At 57.0% G+C, this 17781-nt stretch overlaps 1 protein-coding gene across 3 annotated transcripts; it reads left to right on the forward strand.

Annotated features, from left to right (window-relative positions):
* Positions 1-744: 744 nt before the first annotated feature.
* Positions 745-17704, forward strand: FBF1 (Fas binding factor 1). 3 transcript variants are annotated; one of them, XM_068151491.1, is made up of 31 exons: positions 745-977; positions 1645-1763; positions 2097-2124; positions 2768-2809; positions 3133-3223; positions 3617-3674; positions 4198-4248; positions 4386-4530; positions 5023-5103; positions 5873-5992; positions 7059-7203; positions 7409-7545; positions 7885-7984; positions 8076-8462; positions 9100-9180; positions 9463-9557; positions 10190-10248; positions 10935-10979; positions 11070-11204; positions 11394-11494; positions 12076-12282; positions 12748-12855; positions 13114-13253; positions 13701-13819; positions 14173-14295; positions 14900-15085; positions 15824-16000; positions 16146-16283; positions 16383-16497; positions 16828-16985; positions 17530-17704. In XM_068151491.1, the coding sequence occupies exons 2-31, from the start codon at positions 1761-1763 to the stop codon at positions 17611-17613; spliced, it is 3459 nt and encodes a 1152-aa protein (XP_068007592.1). In that variant the 5' UTR covers positions 745-977; positions 1645-1760; the 3' UTR covers positions 17614-17704. The 3 variants fall into 3 exon arrangements, with proteins under 3 accessions (XP_068007592.1, XP_068007594.1, XP_068007595.1); XM_068151493.1 differs by having other exon boundaries at positions 7412-7545; XM_068151494.1 differs by lacking the exon at positions 10935-10979.
* Positions 17705-17781: the final 77 nt, after the last annotated feature.

Raw genomic sequence — 17781 nt, forward strand, 5'->3', positions numbered from 1 at the left:
CTCCTGAAAGCCACTGGTGGAGCAGTCTACAGGTTGAAACACAGACACTGCCCCGGGGATTCTTGGAAGTAATAACTGACGTACAAGCAAAGGTTCAGGGCCAGGGCTGGCTTTGTGCCGTGCCCACCTTTGGCGAGTGTGAGCTGGCTCCTGAGCTGGGAGGGGTGGCTTGCCAGCAGAGACCGGGACTGGCCTGTTTGGGGCTGTCATCCCCCCGGCACTTGGCTTCTGGCTGGCACTTTCTGCTTGAAATGCTCTCTGGGTGGTCTCAAAAGGAAGACTGTGGTTATTCCTAATCAATGAAAGGCCAAATCTTTGCTTTATAGCTGATTCTTTGTGCTGAAGCCACCCTACTGCCTCGGAAGGTAATCCCCGCTCCGGGGTGTCCTTGGGCACCCGCAGCCTCCCGAGGCAAAGAGGACAATCGTGATGCTGCTCCCAGCCCTGCCGGGGGGTGCCGCAGCCGCGGGGCGCCTCCCACGGCCCAGCGGAGCGGAGCGCAGGCGGCTGCCCGGGGCGGTGGTTTCCGGGCCCGGCGGGGACTACATTTCCCATCGGCCCGTGAGAGGAAGGGCCGGGCCGGCCAGCCGGGGCTGAGCCTGTCTGGGGCCGGTGGCGGCGGCGGCCGCGGCGGCCGCGGCGGGGCCTGGCCGGGGCGGGCAGCGGGGCGGGCAGCGGCGCTAGAGGTACCGGCCGCGGGGAGCAGGGGCCGCGGGCAGGGGCTGGGGGCTGCGGGGACACCGCCCGCACCGGCCTGGGGTAAGAGGGGCAGCTGGTGCCGGGGCAACGGCACACGGACGAGGAGCGTGGGAGGGCTGGGGGCTGCCTACGCCCTGCCCGCAGCCCGGCAGGTGTCTGCAGCCCTCGCCTCTAGCACCTCCGAGTTTCCTCCGTGGGTCCCGCTGCAGCAGCAGCAGCAGCAGCAGCCGCAGCCGTCCTCGTTTGTAGATTCCCCCGAGCGCTCCGGACACGAGGAGGTGAGGTCTTCCCTTCTTCCCCCCAGCCCAGGCTCGCAGGGATGCTCAGCAGGCTTTGGGCTGAGGAGCAGCCAACCCCTTGGGCTCTCCTTGGGTCACCACGAGTGGGGCAGGACCAGGAGTACTTACAATCGTAGAGCAGAATCATCGAACTCTTTTGTTTGGAAGAGATCCTTAAGATCCACCGAGTCCAACCCTCAACCTAAGAGCACCAGGGCTGTTAAAACACATCCTGCAATGCCACCGCTGCACGTTTCTTGAACACCTCGCTCCTCCTCAGGTTGTTTCGCAGACTTCTCGGCCAGGCATTGGAAGAGGCTGCCCAGGGAGGCAGTGGAGTTGCCTTCCCTGAAGGGGTTCAAAAACTCTGCAGCCATGGCACGTTAGACCGTGGTTTAATGGCCATGGTGGTGTTAGGGCAACAGTTGGACTTGAGCTTAAAGTTCTTTTCTACCTGAAATGGTTCTGTGTTGTCAGGGTGAGGTTCCCCACGCAGGAGCACAAGGTTGTTTTGGGAATGGAGGGGTTGCTGGGTTTGAGCCTTGTTTAGAGAGGCCTGGGGAGGTCCAAGCAGTGTGGAGCCAGCCTGGCAGGCTGCAGAGGAGCCCTGAGCGGGACAGTAAGATTTGTTTAAGAGCAAATGGAGATACTCCTCGTCTTTCTGCAGGTAGGAGGATGGTGTGGATGTGATAAGGGTGTTGGATCCTCCCTGCAACCTGGAGGTGGAGATTGGGAGAATCTGTAAAAGGACTTGCTGGAGCAAGGGAAGGCTGTGACACTGTGATGGTGAGTGTGGTACAGTATGAAGCTGGGCCTGGGAAATCCAAATGTGATGCTCTGGCACCTCAGGAGGCAGAAGTACTCCCAAAGGCTGGAGGCATCTGCCCTGCTGGTGGTCCTGAGGGACTGTGGTTGCTGGTGTCTCTAAAGTTGCAGATATCGCTCTGGTTCACTGATGTTCCACATGCTGTTTCCCAAACAGCATGGGAGGAGGAGGAGGGCTACTGTGTGGCTTATGGGGTGCTCTGGAGAAACCTGCCTCTGGCTTTAGTGTGTTTTGAGAAAGTCCAGGTCAGATCTGGTTTGTTTTCTAATGTGGGAATTTGCCTTTCTCCACAGGCAATGAAACCCAGTAAAAAAACTAGAGGTATGTACAGCTATTTGCTTTCCCTCCACTCTCAGTGGGTGCCTTGGTCTGCTGGGAATGCAGAGGGTAGAGGAGGGGGGACACCGGGATCAGGTGGCAGCCCTGGCTCCTGAGATGTTTCTTCATCCTTGTCTGAAAGCTGCAGTTGAGGACATTGTGTCATTCCTGAACCAGGAACATTCTCATGCCTCTCACATCAAATGGATGTGCTTACTGAGGTCTTATGTTCCTTTCTTGTGGGCCTTCCCAAAGCCAGGGGAGAATGGACTCACTTATTTCAGTTCTGCCTCTCACCTAATCCCTACCTGCTTGTTCGGAGGCCTCTTGCAGCACCTGATGCTGAAGCAGAGCTTGTAGGGCTGCCCAGGGGCTCTGAGATACTGTGGGGTGAGAGCTCACAGATCAAGTGCAGCCTGTGGCCTGTGACCAAGTGACAAGAATGCAGCTGGCTCACTTGATAAAGAGACCCCAGTTCTGGCCACATGAAGCTAAAGCTTTTGTCCACAAAGTACTGGATCAGGTCCTGGTAGTTGTCTCTAGACAGGCAAGGAAGGCAAGAAGAAGCCCTCTTGAAATTGAGAACTTCTCTACAGGAGCTTGGTGAGCTCACCTGCCTCAGCACCTTCAATTTGTCTCATTTCAGGCTCTACTGATGACATCCTTGAAGAGCTCCTGGGATATGATGGTAAAATGGACCATCTTTGCAGCTGAAAGGGCAGCAACCTTGTTCTCTTACTCCCCTCCTGGGAGCAGGGAGGTGCAGGTGCAACAGCCCTTGATCTCCCAGGGTCTCCAGATTTGGGTTGAAGCAGGGAATAGAACAGAGGGTAGGATTTCCCAGAGGCAGAGGCCACTGAATAGGCTGAACATCAGCCTGGAGAGGATAAGCGAAGTTCATGTCTGACTAGAAGCTTCTCTGGCCCTTGGGGAGACAGCAGTTGCCTCTTTGGAGTGCCTAGGCTGGGAGTAACTTGTGTCTATTCTAATCTCTCCCTGTCTTGTTTCTAGATGAAACTCCTCCTAAATCTGCCAGAGCTTCCCAGCCAGCTGGGATCAATGGTGGGAGAGCCTGGGGCACCAGCCTGCAAGCCAGCAAGAAGTGAGTGCCTTTTAGACACAGCCTCTCCCGCTTGGAGATCTTTCTGTGCACTCCAAGTCCTTCTGACCTGCCTCATCCTTAGCTTCTCCCCCTTCCTCCCTGCCCTGCTAGCAATTGCCTGGTGACTTTGGAGCTGGAAGCTCAGAACCTGAGGCTTTCCAGGAAGAGTTTGGTGTGCCCAGCCCTGTACATCTGCAAATCTCCCTTTTCAGAGCTGCTTACTTAACCAAGCAGTCCCAGCACTGCCATCTTTCATCCCAGTGCAATTTTACCCTCACTTTCTGTTGCCTGGTGTGGCTGCTGCGTTGTGCCCCTCCACCTGGCCTGGCTGTCCTCAGGGCAGCTTTGGTGAGCTCGTGTGTGATGCTGCTAACCCCTGGGTTTGTGGCACAGGTCGTTTCTGGAGGATGATTTCCTCAGCAAACTGCCTGCAAAGGACATGGATGAAGAGGTGAGCCCAAATTTGGGGAGAAAGTGTGGGTGTCCTGAGGGCTAGGGCTGAGGGGAGCCAGGCTTGCCCCTGATAACCCACTGCTGACTTGGAGGAGGTGACATCAGGGATGAACCATGTTTGGCTTAAGAGGCAATCCTTCTCTGGTATTGCTGGAGGACGGGGAAGACAGGACAAGGGAGTAGGTGGATGATGGGAGAAGAGCTTCCAGGTAGCCTGGATGAGAGGGAGCAAAGCCAAGGGGAATGTGCTGCTGCAGCCCAGCCTTCCTGGGTGCACTTCAGATCAAATGTGTGTGTCCCCCCGGGCAGTGGCTTTGGGTGTTCTCAATGCTTCCTCCAGAGGCAGTAGGGTCTCAGCAAAGGAATCAAGGTACAGGATGTGTCTGGGGAGGGGGACAGCAGGAGGAGTTCGGCTTCTGTTTTCCATCCCATAAAATGAGGAAAGCCAGGGGGTGGAGCAAGGGCTGAGGAGTTTCCAAAGTTCCCCTCTCAACCTGACCTCTTCCCTCCCTGGCATGCAGGCATCCAGTGCCTCCAACGTGGACTCAGAAGCAATCCTGCAGACCCTGAAGGTAGGTACCTTGATACCTTCCACCTCAGCCCCACAGGTGCTGCAGCCATGGCCTCCAGCACCAGCCTCCAAAGGGAAGCAGCACTGGGATGTTGGCAGCACTCACCCTGCACCCATCCTCATCCCCTTGTTTTCCAGGATATGGATGACATGGATGCTGATCTCCTGGGATTATCAAAGCCCAGTTCTGGGGCAGGGAAGGCAACAGTGAAAGGGCCTGGGAAATGTGACTCCTTGGGAGGAGGGGTGAAAACCACCGGGAAGCCACCAGCTCCTGAGAAGGGTAAAATGAGATTCTGCTCTTCTTTCCACAGCCTGGGGGTATTTTCATCTGGGATAGGGAACAAAGAGTGCTTTTTGTCCCCCTAAATCTCTTCCCTGGTCTCTTTTGGGGGAGTATTATCCTGACCCTGTCTCTTGTCGTGCTGTGATGACCTCACTAACAGCAGCAGCAACAACAGCTGTGCTGCTGCCTCCCTCCAAGCACCACCTGGCTGTTGCCTGGTGTAGGGCAAAGTGTTTCTAATGGGATCTGCCTGGTCTGCATGGAAGGAGGGCTGGATTTAAGCCACACCAGTCCCCAAACTGTCCTGCTCTTCCCTTTTATCCTTCCAAGGAGATGCCAGAGAGATTCCCACCGGGTAAGGCTGTGAGGGGACTGTGTTGCAATGTGTCCTTTTAGGAGGCTGCCAACAGAAAAGTGACCTTCAGCCAGGGTGGGACAGGGATTTCTCTGCAGTGCTTTTTCTCTGAGAGCTGTGATCTCTCTTTCCAGGAGAGCCTGTGCCTTTGATGGAGAAGCAGCCACTCTCACCCCCCTCTACTTCCCAACAGTACAAGAAATCAAACTTTGAAGGTAAGGTCTGGCTGCACTTCAGCACATAGATAGTGGGAGCAGCTGAGGGCTCTGTCCTTGCTCTTTGCCTGGAGCTTGCCTCTTGTCTAAACCAAAGGCTTGGCTCAGTAATGAGGTACAGAGGCCTTCACTCCTATGATGCTGGTGCAAATCTAATCCCTTAGAGGTGACCCAAAAGCTGGACTGCTCAGTGTTTGGGACCTTCACCACACAGGCCTGGGAGATGATGCCTGAGGACATTGGCTTTTTTTTGTCACCTCTGCTTGGGTTTTAATGACCTGTCTTAGAAACCCTTACACTGGGGAGGAGGGATTCTGCCCACCTTCCAAAGGGGGAGGCTGCTTTCCTGCTGCAGGTGAGATCTGCTTCTCAAAGGCTGTGCTTTAACCAAGATCAGCATCTGTTAAACTCACTGATTGGTCAGGGGTGATTTAGGAGGGCTGTGGGTGATACAGGTGAGTTTTCTTCTCTCTTTTCTCATGGCCTGTGTCCAAGTGTCCAAACACCCACATTTCCAGTTATTTTCTGCTGGGAGAAAGCCATCATAAAAGAAGCAGAAGTGCAGCTGTTGAGTGTTTGAAGTTCAGGGAGGCTCAAGGGTCTCCCAGGTCCTTGCAGGATGACTTTGGGCAGACAAGACCTCCTGTCCCCGTGGTGGGAGCAGTGTTTGGCTTAGCACAGAACTGTTCTTCCTCAACAGTGTTGGGTTTGTTGTTTCATTTGTTTTTCTTCCCACTCTCCTTTCCTGCCCCTATGGGGTAACTCCCAGATCTAGATGATGCTTTGCTAGGGCTCTCATCTAACGAGGAGCAGGATGCTGCCAAGAAGCTGGCTCCAACTGGCACTAAAAGCAGCTCTGACAAAAAAGCAGAGCAGAGCAAAGGGAAAGGTAAGCAAGTAGGGCTCCTCTTTGTATGGAATGCATCAGCAGCCTTCCTTGGTTTATGTTGTGTCCAAACATTTAAGTTGAAAGCCACCTGGTCCCACCTGTTATAAACCAGTGTGGTCATTTAGGGAGCAACTTGCTAATGGGGTTCATTGTGACAGAGCTCACCCAGGCTTAATGGTTCCAGTGTGCCACAGGTTACAGAACTGACCTTTCCCTTCTGGGAAGGAAGGCTCGGATCACAGGATGTTAGTGGTTGGAAGGCACCTCTGGAGATCTTCGAGTCCAACCCCCCTGCCAGAGCAGGACCATAGAATCCAGTGCAGGATGCACAGGAACACATCCAGACAGGGCTGGAAAGTCTCCAGAGGAGACTCCATAACCTCTTTGGGGAGCCTGTTCCAGTTCTCTGTGACCCTTACAGTGAAGTTCTTCCTCATGTTGAAGTGGAACTTCTTGTACTGTAGCTTTGACCTCATTCATCCAGCCTGTTTCACATGTCACCAAATGAGAGCAAGTGTTCAGGGTCAGGATTTGGGTGCCTGAGAGCATCACTGTTATACAGCAGACCACAGCTGGGGCACCTCTGGGTGGGATCCAGCTGCACTGTGGCTGTCTCACAGGCACTCATCCCTCTCTGTTCCTGCAGCAGGGATGCTGAAGGGTCTGGTAGTCCCCTAAAACCTCCTCTCACCCTGATAAATCCACTTGGGACACAAGCAGCAGCTGCTGGGTTAGGATAAAAACTAAGGTGCATTGTGGAGCAGGGACTTCTGGCAGAGTGGGAAGGGAATTACCTGACTGGAAACCTGCACAGCTGAAAAAGCTCCTGGTGTTAGCCAGAGGTAGAAACCCCCAGTGTCAGCGACCCCCAGCAGTGTCCCATCAGCAGATGCATAGCCACAGACCAGGCAGGAGCATGCTGCCACTTTGTCCCTTGCTGGGAGATTTGGTCACTGAAAAGAGTTCTCTAAAAAATGACTTTGCCCTGAGATATGAGAGCAGGCAGAGCTGCTTTGAGCTCTTGTTTAAACAACTACAAACCTGCCGTGTGTGATCCCACCCGCAGAGCCACCCCCGACGCCCCAGCACGCCGCGGCCCCAGCCCGGAGGAGGGCTGAGCTCACCTTTGAAGATGATGGTGATGACCTGATGGATGCACTGGGATTTGGCAGTGGCCCCAAAGATGAGAAGCAGGGGAAGAAGGCAGAAGAGTAAGGCCAACGAAGAGGCAGCAGTAAAGGAGGGGATGGCTTGTGTGTTGAGGTGGCCCTACCATGCTGGGTGGGGGATGCTGGACCTGTGGGTCTCACAAAGGGGCAAGAGCAGCCTTGTTGTGCAGAGAGGAGCCAGAGCACCCTGGCAAGGCTGTGTGACAGCCCTGCCTCCTGGAGAAACCCACCTGTACTCTGCCCCCAGCAGAGAGGAGCTCCGGCCAGCCCGCTCCAAGCTGGATGAGCTGCTGGGACGAGGCTCTGTGACCAGAGTCCTGGAACAGCCAGGCGTGGGAGAGCACAGGGAGTTCAAACTGGATAAGAAGTACCAAAAGCAGCCAGGTGAGCACAGCCAGGGGTGCTGGGAAGGTCTGCAGAGCTGACAGCATTGGCTTGGGAGAGCAAGGTGGATTTGTAATGCCCTAGCAGGTGAAGTGCCCTGCCTGCAGTGGCACGGGGTGTGGGGGTGGCAAAGGTGGCTAATACAGAAGTGTTGTGCTCTGCCCTGCAGGCAGCATTTGCACTGTAGCTGTGGAAGGTTTGGTGGCAGATGTTTCCAGCTGTGTTTTCCCAGAGGCAGCAATCCCAGTGGGAATTGCAGGGGAGGAGGAGGAAGGGGGTTGGTGTCTTTGCAGATGTCTGCTCCTCTGGATGCTGACTCAGGGCTGCTTGTCTGAACAGAGAAGGAGGAGGACCTGGACAAGGAGGATTTTGTCTTTGGAGCATACCAGCCCACGGTGGCCTCCGTGCCCAGGGGCATGGCGAGGAGGCAGTCTGTGAGGTACTGTGCTCTGCGTGTCAGCCATGCTGCTCCTGCATGGGGACCTCGGTCCCCTCACAGGCAGGGATGTGACTGCTTCCCCTTGCACTAGGTTTTCAGAGGAGAACAGCAGTGAGCCAAAAGCAGAGCCCCCCTCCAAACCTCCCGCAGCCAGCCAGAGCCCTGCGCGGAGCAGGAGGTCTGGAGCTGACTGGCTGGGCTTGACAGAGGAGGACTTCCTGGACTCAGAGCCACCATCTCCAGTGAAGGCCAGTCCTGTGGTGTGCCACCCCAGCCCTGCTGCAGCTGGGCAGCCCAGCTCTGCCAGCCAGCTCCAGGCTGCAGAGGAGGCAGCAGCTAAACCTGAGCCAGCAGAGGAGAACTGGCTGGCTGCTGCCTTGGCTCGCAAGAAAGCCCAAGTGCAGGCCAAGGCCCAGGAGAGAAATGCCAAGCCTGTGGAGGCCCCAGGTGGAGGGCTGGATCCCATCTCTCCTGTCAGGTAAAGCTTGATGGCTGCAGTGCTCCCATCTGCTCCACATGTAGCTGCTCCAGAGGGACCTCCCAGAAACCCTCAGCTCAGTCTTAAGAACTGAATTTTAGGCACTCTCTTGTCTCAGGTTGGGATATTAACATGGGATTTTCCCCTGCTGGGGTCCCATCACGGCTCTGGGCTCTCCTTCCAGTTGTGGCCAAGATGGCACACACTGCCTCAGGTCCCACAGAGCTGTCCTGGATCAGCACACCCCCCCGAGCTGTCCCTGTGCTCCTTGTTGCTGCCTTCATCCCCCTTCAGTCCTCCTGGTTCCAGGAAAACCTCCTCCAGCTGAGTTTGCACAGACACAGGTTCAGACTTGTGCTGCTTGAATGGCAGTCAGAAGTGAAGTGCAGACAAGCAGCCTTGTGTGCCCTGGGCAGGGCTGTGTTAGCTGGGGATGCTGTGCCCAGAGGCAGGAGGAACACCAGCAGTGGAGGTGTTTGAGGTGTCTTTGCTTCCTCTGCAGCCAAAAGGCTGAATCCTGCCACAGCTGAGCAGGGCAAAGGCTTCCAGCTGCAAGGCAGGAGCTGGTGTGGAGGGAAAGGATCTTGTCTTTCTTCACCTCTTCATCTCTCCCACATGAGATGCTTTTTGCTTGCAGCCAGCCAGCCACCTCCACAGCAGCACCACAGCAGGCAGCTGCCCAGCAGCAGGACAAGACAGCAAGCACAGATGGCTCTGGGTAAGGCCTCTCTCGTGTGGCAGTCACCTTCCATGGGTGACATTTCCTGCAGAGAGCAGCTCCAGGAGTGAGAGTGGGGGATGGGGACAGCTGGCAGCCAGCAAGTGATCACTTTAGTCTGGCACCTCTCTAACTGGGAGGGAAGGCAGCTCTGAAGGACTGTCAGGCTGTTTGATCACAGGAAGCTTTAAACTTAAAGAAATGCCAAGCAGGATAACATCCCTGTGCCCCTTCTGAGCTGTGACACTGCTGTGCATCACTCCTGTCTCTGTGCCCTTGCAGGCAGCTCGTCCCCTGGCTCAGCTCCACGAAACAAGCCCCAGCTCACCCACTGAAGGCAGAGAAAGGTGAACCTTCCAGAGACACCAGCACCTCAGGTGTGTTTTGTGTGGCTGTACAGTTTGGGCAGCAGTATGCAGAGAGGGTCCCTCTGCCCTGAACAGCCCACCCCAGCCCCGGGCATGTCCTTGGCCATGTGGATGTTGCCCAGGCTTTGACCAGCCTGGAGCAGGCTGTCAAGCTGCAGGATCCCACCCTGCCCATTCTGTGGTGGGGACATCATGATGAGGCACACTGAGCTCCCCAGTGCTGCCTTCAGGGTTTCAGAGGGCTGCACAGGACTTGCCTTCTCTGAGCAAGGGTTGGGCATAAGTTCATGCTGGCCCTTGTCTCTCCCCTTTCCCTCCTGTGTGTGCCGGAAGAGCCCCTCCTGCCCTGGGCTGAGGCTGTGCACCAGTTCAGAGGCCACTGAAAATGGCTTAGGAGTGCCAGGCTCTTGCCTGTGTGATGGAGATGGAGCTGTGCTTTGCCCCAGGCCTACCCTGCAGAGTAGTCTCAGCATTGTGCATGGGGTGGGACAGAGCTGTGGCTATGGGCAAGCCTGTCTGACCTCATCCCCAGAGCAGAACAGAGCCCTTCTCACTCTGCCCGGGACACCAAGGCCCTCATCCTTTTAGGGGTGGGTGGTTCCCATTGCTATGTGTGAATCACAAACTTGTTCAATTTTCAGTCCCCACAGCCTTGTTCCCAGGAGAGCAGGAGACACAGGGCCCTGCCCCAGTCACTCAGGTATGTCTGTTGGTTCCATGGCCCCAAGAGATGGCATGTGGTGATCACAAGCCCTGTCCTGATGACTTTGCTGGCAGCCAACTCTGTCTCTGCTCCTTCAGCAGGAGGAAGGCTGTGCCCTGCTTTGCATCCCTGGGAGCCCACCTCTGGAGAGCTCAGTATTAATGAGTCCAGAGCATGTGTGCAGATCCTGCATTGCCTGAGCAGGCTTTCCATGGTTCCCTAGGCACAGATACCCTGTGTTAATGAGAGGCTCCACTTGATAAAGGGCTGCTTCTTCAGCTGGTTTTCCCCAGTGTGGTGGTGAAGATGCTCTGAGATTGTTTCTAGACAGCTGGAGGGGAATCAGAGCTTCTGACAGAGAGGGCAGCTTTTGCTGCCTCCACTTCTCATCTAGCTGGGCCTCCTGCGTCCTGACCTCCTGGCAGGACACATGTTGTCTCCCAGAGGACTCCTGATCTTACCCTTGAGTCTGTCCTCAGAGAGAGAGCTCAGCCTGCTTGTGTCTGGGGTGGAGGCTGCTGAGTGTCACATGGGGAGAAAGGACCCAGGTCAGCAATGGGGTTGGGCTGAGGAGGGTAGAGGAGGGACTGCAGTGGGCTGGGCATAGACTGCCATTCCCAGGCTAAGAGGAGATGTTCCCCCTGGGGTTTTACCACCTTGAGAGCATCCCTGTCTCTCTGCAGGTTACCACACCCAGGGCACATCTCCAGGCCACCCCACAGCTGCAGGTGAGGCATCTGCCTTCCACTGGGGGCTGGTGGCCACCCACACCACAAAGCCACTGATCCTGTAGGGCCTCGATCTCTCTGTCCCCACAGGTGGAGTCCCCAGCCCTGGGCTTGCTGCACGAGAGGAGACTGGGCACTCCTGCAGCCCAAGGCTCCCAGGATGCATCAGGCTGTCAGGCAGCACTGCTCAGCTCCCAGGCCCGTGTGGCAGAGCTGGAGAGCCAGGTGAGCCCCATCATCTACTGGACTGGGGACCAGAGGTGACCCAGGGGGAGGAGAAGAGGTCTTGTCTGCTCCAAACAGCACCAGGGTGACAGTGGGGAGAGGAGAAGCCTCCCTGTCTGGAGATGCCTACAGCCACCAAGTGCTGTTGTGGGTGGCAGGGGTGGCACAAGGACCTCTGGTGCCCGGCAGGTGCAGATGCTGGAACTGGAGCGGACGCAGCACAAACTGTTGCTGGAGAGTCTCCAGAAGCGGCATCAGGAGGACCTGGAGCTCCTCGAGAGTGCCCACAGGTATCAGCCTCTCACCTGTGCTCTCCAGCTCTGCCAGACCCTTGTCTACAACCCTGTCTGTCTCCCATGGGGTGGGAGTGCTGGGGTCCTTCCCAAATCCATCCCTGGGGTGAGCAGGCTCAGAGCTGTGTCAATGTGTACCTGGTGGGGACAGAGCAGCCCAGGGGTGAGTCAGGGTCGGGGATCCACTGTCCCTTGGGTGATGAAAAGGCTGCAGTCCCATTGCCAACGTGACCCCAACGAGGGCAGCCTGCCCTGGGCAGCAGCAGCAGGAGGGCTGAGGGCTCAGGCTGGAGGGAGTCTGCACACAGCCTGCCCTGGGCAGCAGCAGCAGGAGGGCTGAGGGCTCAGGCTGGAGGGAGTCCGCACACAGCCTGCCCTGGGCAGCAGCAGCAGGAGGGCTGAGGGCTCAGGCTGGAGGGAGTCTGCACACAGCCTGCCCTGGGCAGCAGCAGCAGGAGGGCTGAGGGCTCAGGCTGGAGGGAGTCCGCACACAGCGGCACCGATCTCCGAACCCCCCGAGCATGCTCTGGGCTTGCCACGAAAGCAACTCCTCTGCTTGCTGTGACCTGTCTGGGCAGGAGCCAAGTGAAGGTGATGGAGGACACCTATGGGCAGCGGGAGGAGAGGCTGAGGCGGGAGAAGGAGCAGCTGGCGGCGCAGCTGCTGTCGCAGAGCCAGGCGGCGGAGCGGGCGCGGGCAGAGCTGCTGGCACAGCACCAGCAGCGCCTGGAGGCACTGCAGCAGCAGAGCACGCTGGAGCTGGAGAGGGTGCGAGAGCTGCAGAGGTGAGAGGGGCACCTGCCCAGGGCTGGCTCCCCTGGGCCTGGCAAGAGGAAGCCAGAAGTAGTTGGGGAACCTGGGCAAAGGAGAAGCCAGGCTCTGGGTCATTGGCAGCCCGGTGGATTTTGGAACGGGGGTTGGCTGTGCAGGTGGCCACAGGGAGGTCTGGCTGGAGACACTCACTCAGAAGAAATGCTTTGTGTTTTGAAAGATGCTGATCCCCCCCTAATCCCTTTTATTCTGAGCAGTAAATCACTGCTGTCCACACAGTCTGGGGCAATGAGAAGTTTTCAGCAGAGAAGCCCCCAGCTGTGGTCCAGCCCATGTAGGGATGCCTGTCAGTGGGATCAACGTAGTGCAGGCTCAGCTCCTGGGACTCGGTTCTCAGCCCCAAGCCACTTCCATGATGCCCATGATGGGAGCAGTGGTCTGTAGCAGCCCACAGCAGGCTCCTTGCCCATGCCCTGCAGGGTGTCTGTCGAGGAGCTGCGCAGAGACCATGAGGAGCAGCTCCAGCGGCTGAAGCGGCTGAAGGAGCAGGAGATCAGTGCCGTGACCAGTGCCACATCACACACCAGGTACCAGGGCCCAGCATCATCTTCCCACCTTGGTCCCTGGCAGTGGTGTTCCCTCTCCTACAGGGGGCCAGCCTCAGCCCGTGGCACCAGGGCCCATCCTGTCTCCTACCTGCTGCATCTTCTCACCTTGCTGCTGCAGCACAGAGGAGGTTCAGGGCAGGGCTCCCTGGACTTGGGCCCACCACATGTGCCCTCCTCCATCGTGGTAAGGTGCAGTGTGTCACACAGAGATGACTCTGCCCTTGCTCCTTGCTGCAGGTCCCTGAATGGTGTCATTGAGCAGATTGAGAAAGTCTCCAGTGACCTGCATGACCTCTCACACAAGATGGAGGCCACACACCACAGCACCTCCCAGGAGCTGGCCCTGGAGGCACGGCAGCGGGACAAGCAGCTCAAGGGTATGGCTGCCATTCCTTTGTGCCAGAATGGCTGTGGAGTCCCCACCAGGGCTGTGGGCACCCAGAAAACAGAAGTTGCTCTGAGTCAGCTGGAGGCTGTCAAAGCCTTGCCTGCCTTGGCCACTGCACAGCATAGAAACAGAATTGTCAGGGTTGGAATGGACCTAAAGATCATCTAATTCCAAGCCCCTTGCCTTGGGCAGGGGCACCTCACACTAGATCAGGCTGCTCAGAGCCCCATCCAGCCTGACTTTCCAGGGATGAGGCTCCTGCCATCTCCCTGTGCAACCTGCTCCAGTCTTGGGGTCTCCCCCTCACAAAACAGTGCTCTGGGGGTGTGGGGAAGGTGATGAGCACAAACCCAGATTTTCTGTAAATACAATGCAGACAGGGCAGGGCTTCCCACCTGCTGCTGCTCATCGTGGTCCTGCTGCTGCCTCTCCCCAGTGCTGCAGGACAGGCTGCTGCAGCAGCAGAGGGACATGGAGGAGGAGCGGAGCCGACTGCAGGAGGTGATCGCGAAAATGGAGGCCAGGCTGAGCGAGCAGACTCGGCTGCTGGAGCAGGTTAGCCCACGCTCTTCCTCTGCCCAGGTTAGCCCTCCTGGCTGGGCATGGGGCATGTTTGGAGAAGAGAAGACTGAGAGGGGAACTTCTTCGCTGTGAGGGTCACTGGAACAGGCTCCCCCAGAGAGGTTGTGGAGTCTTCTTCTCTGGAGACTTTCCAGACCCATCTGGATGTGTTCCTATGTGACCTGTGCTGGATTCTGTGGTCCTGCTCTGGCAGGGGGGTTGGACTCGATGATCTCCTGAGGTCCCTTCCAACCCCTAACGTCCTGTGAGCCTGTGTGATGGCCACTGGAGGTCCCTGGCCTGGAGCCTGTGAATGGCATCTGTGTCTCCTCTGTGTCTGAACCCAGGAGCGATGGAAGGCAGCAGCAGAGCAGTCCAAGGTGGAGTCGCTGCAGCGCTCGCTGGAGGAGCAGCGGCGAGTCATGACCCACCAGCTCTCCATGGAGAGAGCAGAGCTGGAGAGGGCGAAGGTGAGGTGGGGGTGGACACCTCCAGGTGCTTTTCACATGTTCCACGAGTCTAACTGGGGCTGCACTGTGGCATTGTGGGGGAAAGAGCTGGGTGCTGGCCTGCAGCATCCTTCCTCTGCCTCCTCCATCCCACACCTGGTGGCACAGTGAGTTGCCATCAGACCAAGCCTCTGGCTCAGAGATGCAAGAGGCTGGGGTGTGTGTGCATGATGCACGTGGGTCTTGAGGAGTGTGGTAGCTTCATGGGACCAGACCTCTCCATGCAGGGTTCACACCAGGCACCATGAGCTTGAGCCAGCCTCTAGGTGTTGTGTGGGGTTTGGTGGCAACATGAGGAGGAAATTCTTCACTGTGAGGGTCACAGAGCACTGGAACAGGCTGCCCAGAGAGGTTGTGGAGTCTCCTTCTCTGGAGACATTCAAGACCCATCTGGCTGTGTTCCTGTGTGACCTGTGCTGGATTCTATGGTCCTGCTCTGGCAGGGGGGTTGGACTCAGTGATCTTAGAAGGTCCCTTCCAAGCCCTAACATCCTGTGATGGGCTCAAGCAGAAAGGTCCTGCAGTGAATGTGACTCAGTGCTGTCTCTTTGGGGATGCTTTGCAGAGCTCTCTGCTGGAGGAGCAGAAGTCAGTGATGCAGCAGTGCTCAGAGGAGCGACGGAGGCTGGCGGCGGAGCGGGCAGAATTTCACAGCCAGCAGCAGCTGAGCAAGGAGCGCCTGGAGCGGGACATGGACCGGGCCCTGCAGATGGACTCCCACAGGGAGGGCACCCTCATGAGCCTGGCCAAGGTACCACAGCAGAGCTCCTTCCCGTGGCCTCCAGCACTGCCTGCCCAGCTCAGGCATGGGTCCTGCCCTCAGGGCAGAGGTTCAGTGCTGCCTTCAGGTGTTAAGATGGAGAGGTCACTCAGGATGGTGAGAATCAGGCTGTTGTAGGAGCGGCCCCCACCAGCCTGTCTTAGATGACTGAGGCATCAGTCACCTCTGTCTCTCTGCTTGTGAGGACTTTGGGTAGCCAGACCAGGTGCAGCTGCCTTTCTTTCCAGTCTGGTGAAAGGAAACCTCCACGGTGGGTTGAGAAAGACCTCTTTGTGCCATGGTGATGTGTCCAGAGCTGGTTCTGCTCCCATCTGGACCTGTCCAGAGGTGATATGTGGCAGACAGTGCAGCAGAGCTGCATTTTTTAGGGCTACCAGGGTGAAAAACAACCATTGAGGCTGAGTGTTTGCACTGCCAATTTGCTGCTGTGCCTTGAGCATGTTTTAGGATGTGCAAGAGTGAGGGGCTCTGTGCTTTCTGGGGAAGGAGGATGTGTGGATGTGTGTGTCTGTACAATCCCAGCTCTGCCAGCCCTGGTCCCCAGGAGCAGGTGTATGAGGACACGAGTACTTGGTGTGTTGCTCTGCCCCCCCAAACTGGCACCCAGGGAGGTAAGCAGAGGCAGATCTCTTCCACTGCTTGGGAAGATGTGAGAGAGCACCCAGGAGAGGGCAGGGAACACAACTGTTTCCTCCATGCCCATCCTAGGAGCAGGCAATGCTGAAGATCCGAGACCACGAGCTGAGAGCCAAGGAGGAGCAGCTGGCAAAGGACAGGGAGCTGCTGGACAAGGCCTGGCAGGAGCTGAGGCTGGAGAAGGAGAAGGCAAATGCAGCTGCGCTGCGCATCCGGCAGCAGGAGGAGGAGATCAAAAGCATGACCAAGGTAAGCAGAGCATCTGCAGCCTGCAGCAGAGCTGGGGTTTCACTCCCTTCCCCAAGCTGTGCACCCTAATCCTGGGCCACTGAGGAGGAAGGAGCCCTGCCCCAGGGCTGCTCAGGTCCCTGTCCCCAGCCACTCTGCCTTGCAGCTCTCGTCCCAGAAGTACGAGGAAGGGGAGCGAGCCCTGCGGGAGGCACGCAGGATAGAGTCCAAGGACCAGAGCAGGCTGCAGGCTGTGCAGCAGCAGTGGGAGCAGCTGAAGCAGCAGGAACAGCAGCTGCAGCAGGCAAATACCCCCTCACCTTCCCTTCTCAGCCTGGGGCTGCTGTGCCGAGGGCCTGAACCTTTGCCAGCAGCTTCTGTCTTTCCCTTTGTGCCGGGGCAGGAGCGGCTGAGCCTGGCTGACCAGAGGAGACAGCTGGAGCAGCTACGTGAGGAGCTCTCACTGACCACAAACCAGGACCTCAGTGCCCCTATGAAAGGCCTCTCCAGCACACTGTGTAAGGCATCCTGAATGCTGCTGATGGGAAGGGGCATGCTGGGGAGCAGCTGCACTTGTATTCCACTTCTTGAGGCTTGGGATGGTTCTGGGGACTGTTTTGATTCACTTGTCTATAAACCTCAGATGGGAGTTGGCCTCCTCATCCTCTGAAGGAGCTCAGCTGAGCTCTCTGAGGCAGGGCAGTGCCAGGGGGAGATGGCAGGAGGGGCAGAAAGGGAGAAGCAAGTGTGTTAAAGCCCATTTGCAGTGGGAGTGCAGAGCAGGAGTAGCCTGCTGCAGGGACATGCAGGCAGCAGAACAACAGCTGTTCTGTTGCCTTCTTCTGTAGTTCCTCTAAATGCAGCAGCACCACGCAGCCAAGCTTTTGTTCCAGAGCTTCCATCTGCCAGCAAGCACAGCCCAGAGCATAGTAGGGAAACCCTGGCCACAGCCAGCCCTGATGAGCTCCACGTCAAGCTGCTGTTGCTGAAGCACAGGGCCCAGCAGGTGAGGTGGTGGGAAACTGGGGCTGGAAGGGGCTCTGAACCAGCTGGGTGGCAGCAGAACTGGGTGAAGCCTAATTTGAGGCTGATAGCCACAGGGTGGGATGTTTCCACTTGGCTGGGTGGGCTTGCAGGATCCTTGGGCACCAGCAGAAAGGATGAGTGAATCCTCACAGCTTGTCTCAGGTTCATTGATAATGTCCTTAGCTCAGTGGGGTTGTCCCTCTTCTCACCCCATCCCATCCCTGGCTGGGAGAAGCCAGCTCTGCTGGAATCCTACTTCATGATGTCCCTATCCTTTCCCACTAGCCACCTGCTTTCCTGCTGGGTTCTTCCCCAGAGGATGCCCTCTGGGGATTCCTCTGTACGTCTCACTCAGCGTGAGGCTGTAGGCTCTGGAGGGGAGCCCGTACACCATGGATGGGTAGCTGCCCACTGCATGAAGGGTGGTTTGGGATCGTTTCCTCGCTCATGAATGACACCCTGGACTGTGACCCTGTTTCTGTGGCACTCTCTGATATCCATCCCATCCATCCTTCTTTTTTCAGGACCGTGCTTTCTTAGAGGATGAGCAGTTCTTCCTGGAGACCCTGAAGGAAGCATCCTATAACACCTCATCTCTGTCAGGCTGAGGAGATGGCATTCCCATGCCCTACCAAAGGGATAGCTGCTGTGGCCTCCGCATGGGGGAGGGAAACAAACAATAAATAGTCCCAGCTCTCATGTGAGGAACTGTCCTTCTCTTTAAAAACAGTCTCAGAGTGTGAAATCCATCTCCAAGGGCTGTGTAGCCACAGATT

Source organism: Melanerpes formicivorus, unplaced genomic scaffold, assembly GCF_026170545.1.
Source record: "Melanerpes formicivorus ecotype bairdi unplaced genomic scaffold, bMelFor1.0.p_v2 SCAF_21, whole genome shotgun sequence".
In the NCBI taxonomy this organism is placed as follows: domain Eukaryota; kingdom Metazoa; phylum Chordata; class Aves; order Piciformes; family Picidae; genus Melanerpes; species Melanerpes formicivorus.

What these genes read in the sequence shown, in the direction of transcription:
- FBF1 (XM_068151491.1), top strand. An exon ending in CAGGGGAAGAAGGCAGAAGA is followed by an intron (nt 7,204 to 7,408) that starts GTAAGGCCAACG and finishes CTCTGCCCCCAG; the next exon opens with CAGAGAGGAGCTCCGGCCAG. An exon ending in GCCCTGCCCCAGTCACTCAG is followed by an intron (nt 10,249 to 10,934) that starts GTATGTCTGTTG and finishes GTCTCTCTGCAG; the next exon opens with GTTACCACACCCAGGGCACA.